Here is a 9,892-nt window from a genome sequence, read left to right as displayed (position 1 = left end):
CTGTTTGTTTGCATGCAGAACGCGCTCTCAACCTCCAGTTTGATCTGTTTCCAGAAGCCTTTTTTACCCTCATCTCTACATTTTTGGGAGCTCAACCCAAAACGGCTGCATGGAAACGGGTCAAACGACAGCGACACCCCACGTTACGCTCCATCACGTCTGAGGCCGTTCCACTTTCAGTCCAACTGCGTCTAAAAGTGAAGGAAATGACATCATGAGGTGACTCAACCTACCCCCATAGACATTAGCGTTTGGGCAAGTGGGCAGTGATGAAACATGGAAAGAATTCATGTCGGGAGGAGAGGCCAGTAAACACTCTTTTAAATCTTTTTTTCTTTTTTGCTTGTTTCTCCCAGTGAATGCTTTTCCTTTTTTTGCCTCATGGGCGACTGTGGGTTAATTTATGGCCATGATGTCATGCGGCAGTAGATGTGATGACCTGCTGTTAAAGTGACCGGAGCAAACAGTAGTTTGTATTTCTGCATTTCTTCAAAGTTTTCCTTTAATATTCAAAATCATTCATTGGGATTATTATTTGACATCTTTCTGACATCTGGCCAGCTTTAGTAAAACTTCCATAAAAGTCCAAGTATTTGATTATTTAAGGGCACATATTCTCACTTTGTAGATGTTGTTGTTCATTTCTCTGGCTGAGCAGGCTGAAAACACACAGCAGGTGTCTCTTGTCTGTTCATCTGAGATGAACCCAGAGATATGTGGCTTTCTGCTCATGCAATGCAATTTTTATTTCATGGACTTGCATTGAGTCAAAAAAATATTGCAGTGTACTTTGTAGCTCAAGAGTCATCTGTAAATCCCCTGATTTGAATATTTTCACACAACAACACTTTTTTTTTTGCAATGATTTACAAAACCGCCATTGTACTGACAGCAAACAGGAGTGGCAGAGCAGTTTTGATTTCTTTAAAATCTGAAGCAACATAAACCCTGGAATCTCACCAATAGCTATGATGTAAAAGACACATCATCACTATTTTTTTTATTTGTTTAGATTCTACAAGTTGTAGAAATTATTTGATCATCCTAAATCAAGCTTTTTATCTGTTTTCTTTGTCAGTAAACAATTTAACAGTTATGTGTGTTATTAGTGTTACCTATTCATGACTAAACTATATTCCAGGCTCACAAACATCTCAAGGCCTCCTTCTTTGTTAATCTCTACTGCCCCCTGGTGGCGCTAAAGGGGTAAAACAGATTTCAAGATTTGGAGCAGGAGAAATTTTTTTTATTGAGCTCTGTATGCATTGATAATGTGTTACAAGCTATGCAAAACATTAGAAAAACATTGCATATATATATAAAATATGTTTGGATAGATAACCTTCTAATCTTCCTTTCTTTACCCTTTACAAAAAAAACACATTTCAGTATTTTCATATATTACAATAATAAGAACATATATTTTTTAAGTATTGTAAGAATATATGACATTACACATCTATTGAATGCTACATAAATATATTTCATAATACCATTTTCTACTAAATTTGTTACAAAAACGGTTTAAATGAATTATATTGTGTTTAAGTGATGCTCTCAAAGTGCTGTTTAAATACAAACTCTTAAAATGAAGTTTTGAATTTTGTACTTGAAGTCAAAAAGACTTTTTGCCGGTTTTACAGTGAGTTACGGCGTGTTGCTTTAAGCACGCAGTGTGAAATGCATGCTGGGTACATTGATCAAACTACGTTTAAGTGTAGAACACATTTGTGTAACTGTTGCCTGGAAACTGTCCGTCCTCCGTGCTGTCCTGAGGCTCAACCATCGGCAAGTAGGAATCATTCAGAAAGTCGTTTTCTGCACACAGGCTGACGTACGATGAGCCATCGGGGAAGAAGCAGACACAGCTTTGGGGCGTGTCTGGACTTCCTTTCTCCGGATCGTAAAGGTAAAAGTTTACGCCAAGGCAAAGAGGGGGCAGCTCTTTTTTAAGGGTCACGTAATCAAGGAACACTTCTGTCCCGGGACTCCCAATGACCTGCACTTCAGTGGGAAAGCTTTCAGTAGACAACAGCAGTTTGGAAGATTCGTCCAACAGCTTCCCGGGTTGTGGGATATCACTTTCAGAGAGGATCTCTACCACTGAGGAAGTGGTTTCTTCAAAGCACTGCTTTGCTGTGGGAGGAGGGTGCTGTTGACACAGGAAGACATTCTTAATAGCAAATGACTGTAGATTTTTTTTAAAATAAGTTCAAATATGAAGCATTTTGTGGATAGAAAATGCCCAAATATTCATGTCAGATTGTGTAGTTTACCAGTTTCTGCCCGCTGACTTCTGTCAGAAAGCCTTGGAGAACTTTTTCCAGGTTGGGTACGGGGGGCCAAAAATAGTGCTTGAGTTTACTTTAAAAAACACAAAAGTTTAAAACACAAAGCTGTGTCAGGAAACACAAAATACTTCTTCCTTTTCTGTAAAATGCTACCTGCGATAAATGAAGAGGATTGGGATGAAGACGACTCCTATGATCAATGGAGTAATAAGGAGAAATCCAACAAGGAAAGCGTCTGGAAAAACAAACAAAAAAAACCATCAGATTTAAAACTGTTTTTGTTTGTTTGTTTGTTCCTCTATCAACACAACCTCGTTCGGAGCTTACCCATGTCTGGTGTCATCTCGCCGGTGAATTCTTCTGACCAGTCGCTCCAGTTTCCAGAGTATATGGGCCCAGCAGGTTTAGCTCTGATCTTTACCGTGAAATGACTCCCGGCTGGAACTTTCATGCATGTGTGAGTCTCACTTTCTTTTATCATCTGGAGACACAAGTGAAAAATACATATTAATGTTAAGGGGCCCAACAAATCAACATTTTACTTAGGTTCACACTAGCAGGCCTTCAAATCATTAAATCGTTTGTGTTTGAAATTCTAACGTTTTGGCTTCATCTAGCGGTGAGATAAAGAAGTGCATGATATATAGTCTTTTTTTTTATCTGATTATGCAGGTTCTCTTGGACTAATCTTATCATCCCACAACTGCAGAATTCAGTGAAGAGGCTGTTAATGGTTTTGCAACCAAAAGTATTGGTTTCAGTCAGTTTTGGAGTTAGAATATTTTATGAATATTTAATTTTATATTTTATCGTGATCTGCAGCTCGAGACGAAAAACAAAAGTATGCCATCAATTATCATAGATTCAACTTTTGTTTAATGTCCATCGTATTGTTAGACTCATGCAGAGAGTAAGTGATCATTGTTCTTCCTAAAAAAAAATAAAATAATAGATACTCTCTTTGCACACCTCCATGCTCATTTCTCCTGAAAGCAGACTGAAATATGAACTGCTCAAACACACAGCAGGTGTCTGTTGTCTATTTGTCCATCTGAGATAAACCCAATGATTTGCGGCTTTCAGCTCATGCAGTGCAGCTTTTCTCTCAAAGTGCATCACAAATGTGATGAGTCGAAAACATTTCTGACGTACCTTCTAGCTTTTTTACCACAAAGACGTAAAAGTCTGTAAATCCTGTTGTTCTTAACATCTAACATGCTTTGTTCCTCTGATGGATTTATTCCTGATTCTATCCAAAGACAACCACAACATCTTCATTTTGGCGACCTCCATATCTCTGTCTCTTTCTCGGACTCTTTAATCAACAGCATGGCTGCTTTCATCACTTAAGTCACATCTGATAAATCCACAGCTTCTCTGCTTTATCCCCTCTTTAAAATGGTCCAAAAAAGAAAATTAACCACACAAAGCTGTGAGTCAGAAGCTCTGTGCACATTTTAGAAACTCACCTTCCATCTTTCACCTCCTTTGATGTTAATATCAACTTCATACTGCAGATGGGTCTCCAATAAAAGAGGAGGGGCTTCCCAGTCCAAACACAGCTCTTGTTTCTTCGGCGTTCCTCTCAAACGGCTCGGTGGAAATGTTTTGACTGCAAACAGAAAAGTGTCTGTTTGTTGAGAACATTGAGGGTTTATTGGTGATGTTTTTAGATGTTGGGGAACAGACCATAAAAGCCAGTAAACACCTAAAACTCAGAAAATTCCAATTGTATTTTCCAATAATTATTATTCATTAAAAGCAAAAAAAATACTGGAATCTGGGGCAAACAGTTGAATTTTCCATTGATTTATCAAGTAAAATATTGTATCAAATGTTAACATTTCTGACCATAGAAACTTACTAGAGTTTTTGAGCTTGAATGCTTTAGTGAAAAATGTTTTTCTGGATGCAGCTGAAGTGCTGATAAGCATGATCATAACTTCTTTAGACTCATTTCCATGAAGATGACAGATGTAAGTGATGTTCCCACTCCTACCGCACTCAGACCAGGGGGTCCAGTCTGGAGATTCTCTGCAAGTATTTCAGGAAAAAAAAAAGTAATGAAATTGTTAATTTATGTCATTCTTTGAACAGTGATAGAGGGGGAATAAAACGTAGAATCATGATTTAAAGACCACTGGGAACATTTAAATAGATCAACGGTGATCAGAGTGGGACTCCACCTCGGCCTGTCTTAAGTTGAGTAAAAAAGTTAAAAGGAAGAATTACTTAATCTCCATCTTGTAGAACAGCTTGTTTTCCCGTTCTTCAGAAGCCATGAAGCCATTCCAATGACAGGTGACATTTTTCAGATCAAATGTGCTGCATGTTAGGGAGATGTCATCTGCAAAGAAACACAACTTCTTTATCAATGGTGTCTTGTGTTTTATTTCTTTAGTACCACTTTATTAAACACATTTTGTACAAATATTTTGCAAATATGTCATACTTGCATGAATGAGTGTTGATGGCATTAAACAAGAGTGGAAAACAGGGTGCAAAAAGAAGATTGGGGTAACTATTATAACTGACACAGTGGCAGCTAGCTTCTTCTTCTACTCTCACATGATTCTCACCACAATATCCTGGACGTTTATCAAAATCTATGCATCCATGATTGTGTAGATGTCATAAAAATGTCAATTTACTATAAGTTAACCCTTAAACACAGGAGCTCCAGTGTTTATGTTCAGTCATTTACTGTAATTTTTTAGTTATTAACATAATCAATGTAATTCCGACAGATTCTGAAGGAGACTGTGAATATATATATATATATATATTTTTTTTTTTTGTAAGTTTCACTTTTTAAAATTACTTAATATTCATAAAAGCAGAATTAGGACAATATTTTCATTGAAATGAAAAATGTTTTTTAAAATAAAAACCTCTTGAAATTAAATTGAAGAAATTAATGCAAAACAGTCCAAACCAAAAGAAACAAATAACTATGATACAAAGATAAGTCAAATTTTTAAGGGTTAAAAAAACTGGTGGAAATATAAATAATTTATAACTTCTTTACCTTTAAATAGAACAATTGAAAAACAGGTCAGAAGCAACTTGTCAAAAACAACTTAAATAGAGTGAAAATAGGGTGAATGTTGCATGCCGCCTGCATGCATGCACTGTGAGATCTGCTGCTGAGATCTAGTGAGAGTGGTGAGGCACCACTAGGTTCTTTTTGTCGATACAGAAAAGTTTCAAACAAGAGTGGATATAAACAATAGGCTGATATCTAGATCGATGCTATCGATATTTTTGATTCGATCCACCCAGCACTAGTCGCTCCCACTGTGGTGTAGACCGCTAGCGTGTCATTGCGTCATTGTAGTCCGATGACTAGAAAAGCAACAATGGAGGTCATCCAGCAGCTCGTCTTTTTCTTGCTTTACTTTTGGTACATTGTGTATACCAGGAATTTAATGTTGTTTGAAAGAAGATTCCAGGCGGCTAAGAACAATATCTGCATAAAGAGGAAAACGGAAACGCTAGCTTAGCGCTACATTGGCACATTCTAATGTCGTCATCACTTTCTGCCAATCAACAAGTGGTTACTGCGGTTTCGCCCCAACGTCCCGTTCCATTTTACTTTGGACCAACAACTTATAGGCGTCCCCAAGAGAAATGGGTCGATACTGTTCAATGGGACCATTTTACAATGGAAACACTCAAAATACTGGACTGTACTGTACCGGGCCACTTAGTGGAAACGAGGCCTGAAGGTTTTAGAACTGTATTCTAAAACTGATCCTCCAGTTGTAGAAAAATTAAAAAAAATAAAAAATGAAGAGGTAGACCTTCCATGTTTTGTCTACTTTGTTAAATGTCTATTTGCACTGTATCTGCAACACTCTTACCCTACATTTTAAGTACATCATGATTTCAAAATAATATTACTATGCCAAACATTGATTAATAAGTAGAATGTGTATTCTGAAGTGTAATACATATTTTTTAGTAATTATCGTTTTTATATTCTTTTATTTGACCTGTAGGAAGCCTCACCTGCTCTTTGGGGAACTGTGGCGTGCACAGGTTGTGTCCAGCTGCTCCAGTGTCCTGCATCTTTATTGAAGCCACATTTGGCAGAAACCTGAACCTCAACCTCCTCGCCTTGAGTCAGGGAGAGCTCCAGGCTCTGCTTATCAGTCTGAAATCATAAAAGGAATAATGGGTCATTACTGTGTCTGCATGAACCTCAATGTTTGCATCTGCAAACAATGTTTCATTCATTCATTCATTTTCCTGACCGCTTCGTCCCTTTCGGGGTCGCAGGGGTGCCGGAGCCTAACCCGGCTGCTGATGGGCGAAGGCGGGGTACACCCTGGACAGGTCGCCAGTCTGTCGCAGGGCCTCAATCACACCCATCCACTCTCACAGACACACCTAGGGGCAATTTAGAGTCTCCAATCAACCTATGAAGCATGTTTTTGGACGGTGGGAGGAAACCGGAATACCCAGTGAAAACCCACGCATGCACGGGGAGAACATGCAAACTCCACACAGAAAGGTCCCAGCCGGGATTTGAACCGGGACCTTCTTGCAGTGAGGCAAGAGCGCTAACCACTGCGCCACTGTGCAGCCCAAATGAATGAATGAATGAATTTATTTAGCTTTTGCAAAATAAATAAATAATTTGTATTTACCTCTACTGTTCTTTCTTTATTGGTTCCAGTGGAGTATCGGATTTTATAGGTCATATGATTGAATATTTTACATTTTGTTTTGGCCAGCCATGAGACCTCCAGTTGACCTGGCCCGTTTGGTTGCAAAGTCAGATTAAATGGTGGATCTGGAAGATCTACAGAAAAAAAACAAAAAAAAAACATATATATATATTAATTTTTAGTTCTTCAAATGTGGGGCACTTTGAGAATGATCTGGGTTGTGACCATCCTTTCCCTTTTGTTTTTTTTAGAACAAATTTTCTATGAACCGAAAAAAAGGAGAATTCTCGGTCAGTAGTTCTTGACATGCATCAAGCTCTCTTAAATGACACTTATAATGATTTTAGGGTGTTAGATACATAGTATACTTTTAGATGCACTTCAATGCTGTCTCTCAACTGTCTTTTCTTTTGTGTTCTTAAGTGAATAAGCCCAACCCTGATTTGTTTGTAAAGCTACATATGCTAAACTTGCTGATGATTAGCTGAGACTACACTGTCAGAGCTTTGTCTCCCCCTCTGGTCACCAGTGGGAGCAGTTTCCAGAGTATTAACATACTACATCTCCCAGCTGCCCCAGCGCACAGTCCCCGGATGCCGCTCAGCTGATACTCATTGACAGCCACCCACATGAGACTTAAGCAGCACACAAAGCCCTTGCTTGGTGTGAAGTATTGTTTGTGCCACTCTGTCTGCAGTGCCGAGCATTTCTATTTGGACCTGCTCTTCTGAGTACCTGACCCTGTTTGCTTGATCTACGCCTGCTGTGTTCAACCCGTCCTCTGATCTCTGATGCCCCCATGCTCATGGTTGACCCCTGCCTGCCTGACTCTGCTTTAGCTTTATGGACCTTTAGCTTTGTTGAATTCTGCCATCCTGTCTGTGCAAATAAACCTGCTGCACGTGGAACCAACCATCTGCCCGTTTGTGACACTGAAGCAGGTCCAGGTAACCTAATGGAGCTTCTTACTGGCCAAATCACCAACTTTTGACAATTTTAGCCAGGAGCTCCTGGACCACGCATACTCCACTGCCTCTTGTTTTAACCCCTAAAGAGTGTTTTATAAATATAGGAATAGTGTTTTAGGTTTACATTTCAAATGTTGATCCTCTTTGTGAGGATATGCATGTTTTTAATTAGGTTTTCTTGCCTTGTCTTCTGTTCAGGTTGAGTTCTGCTTGTAGGGTTTGCTGTATCGCCTAAATCTGGTGGCAGAGCTAGAATATAAAATTACATTAAAAAGTTTTTGTATTGATTGATGAGGTACTGCTCAAAAAAAAGAACTTCCTCTTGCCATTGCAACAAAACAGTACAAATTTTGGCTAAGGCTAAATTGCCGATGGGCCAGATGGGCCAGGATACACAAGACAGAGGCATATCAGATAATTTGAGGGGCTCAAGATTCAACTTAAAATATTGCTTTTGTTGCTTTTGTAATGCTTTCAGAAGCTTCTATTGATGATTTCTTTGTCAATAATGTTGACTCCACAATTATGGGGCAAGTGATGGGGCCTTGCCCCCCGTAACTCCGCCCCTTCCTCAACCACTGTCAAACCACATTTCACTTTGATTCTCCAAAGCTGCTTCTATTTACTTAATTAGCTTTTAGTTTTAGCTTTATGCTCCTTTCTGATGAATTTTTCACCCCGATTTGGTTTTTACATGAATAAGCAAATGAAGTTATTTAGATTGCTAATTGATGCTTTTTCTGAATGAAGTGTCTTTTGGATGGATTTTCTTTTTGAGGACCTGATCACAGTTAAAGGGATAATTTATTACCAGACAATTATGGATGACAAGGAAACAACTCTTAAATTTAAAGCAAAAATAAGAGAAACTTGAGAATCTCACAGTTGTCCTCCACAGAGAGAGTCCGATGGTAGGAAACAGTGTTACTGGCAAGTTCCACCACTTTGATGTCCATTTTCACAAAAATTTGGACGTCTGAAAATGAACATATGTGCAGGAACGATCCTTTTGCTGTGCTCTGGACTGACATTGCACATTTTGAGGGATTGCTTGAACACATGGAAAAATAAGCAAAAAACAGTTAAAGATGTTAAACAGTGAACACAGACACAGGTGCCACAACATCCTGAACTCAAATCTATGTTTCCATACATACCTATCATAGTCGTAGATCAAATCATAGGTTTTGTTGTCAAATGTCTCAAAGAAGCAGGTGAAGTCTTTAAGTGTCCGAGTGAAACACTTTGGATTCTGCAGATCCTTCAGAAGCAAAATATCTGCTCCAGAAATGACAGGAAATTATGAAAATGAGAAAAAAACTCACCCCATTTTCTTTAAAACTTTTTTTTCTTAAATGCAACAGACGACAGGAGTGAAAAATGTTCACTTTAAGGTTGGTATGAAAGTTCTTTATGATGGCAAAACTAGATCAAATGAGACATCTAGCTTCAAAAAGTAAAAATAAAGACACAAAATACAAATTTTTGCAGGAAAAAAAGTATAAACAAAAGAATGACACTCAAAGCTAAATAGTTTTGAAGCCGTATTTGAAACTCCAACACAGGTTTCTTGCTGCATCTACAAAAATATTGCAAAACAAACTCTGTTCTACTGCAGAATCTCAAAATATATAACATTGGCAACCCCTACCTTCCTTTGACACATTATTGACTAGTCCACTGGTACAATGCAGGCACAAAGCAACAGACACCATCCACCTGCACAGCAAACTCATGGTGACATGATCAGGAGCACCCCAGCAGTTAAGAAAGCACAACACAGGCTTGGGTTTATCACTGCTGTTATGCATATGTATTGAGGGCGGCTCAGTTTGACTGATCACCCTCAAAACAGGAAGTGAGTTCTGCCGTGTTCAGTGGAAGCTGGCACCCAAACAGACTCAAAGGGGAGGGGTTAACAGTTTTTACAGCCAAACATAAAAACATGTCTGATAAAAAA

The 9,892-nt window shown here is 38.6% G+C and overlaps 1 protein-coding gene across 2 annotated transcripts in view; it reads right to left on the bottom strand.

Annotated features, from left to right (window-relative positions):
* Nucleotides 1-325: 325 nt before the first annotated feature.
* mpl (MPL proto-oncogene, thrombopoietin receptor) overlaps nt 326-9,892 on the bottom strand; it is a 13,240-nt gene continuing 3,673 nt past the window's right edge. The window contains exons 1-12 of one of the 2 annotated variants that reach the window (XM_024279077.2): nt 9,584-9,880; nt 9,090-9,210; nt 8,816-8,982; nt 6,944-7,098; nt 6,303-6,447; nt 4,524-4,638; nt 4,156-4,325; nt 3,761-3,903; nt 2,619-2,772; nt 2,445-2,526; nt 2,277-2,364; nt 326-2,152 (exon numbers count right to left, since the gene is read on the bottom strand). In XM_024279077.2, the coding sequence (XP_024134845.2) occupies nt 1,712-2,152; nt 2,277-2,364; nt 2,445-2,526; nt 2,619-2,772; nt 3,761-3,903; nt 4,156-4,325; nt 4,524-4,638; nt 6,303-6,447; nt 6,944-7,098; nt 8,816-8,982; nt 9,090-9,210; nt 9,584-9,743 (1,941 nt within the window). In that variant the 5' untranslated portion in view covers nt 9,744-9,880 and the 3' untranslated portion in view covers nt 326-1,711. Of the gene's footprint in view, nt 2,153-2,276; nt 2,365-2,444; nt 2,527-2,618; nt 2,773-3,760; nt 3,904-4,155; nt 4,326-4,523; nt 4,639-6,302; nt 6,448-6,943; nt 7,099-8,815; nt 8,983-9,089; nt 9,211-9,583; nt 9,881-9,892 lie in introns of those variants that run through there. The other variant, XM_024279078.2, reaches the window with a different exon arrangement.

Source organism: Oryzias melastigma, linkage group LG4, assembly GCF_002922805.2.
Source record: "Oryzias melastigma strain HK-1 linkage group LG4, ASM292280v2, whole genome shotgun sequence".
Taxonomy (NCBI): domain Eukaryota; kingdom Metazoa; phylum Chordata; class Actinopteri; order Beloniformes; family Adrianichthyidae; genus Oryzias; species Oryzias melastigma.
The sequence above is the reverse complement of the archived record's forward strand: the minus strand, read 5'-3'. Positions and strand labels throughout refer to the sequence as shown.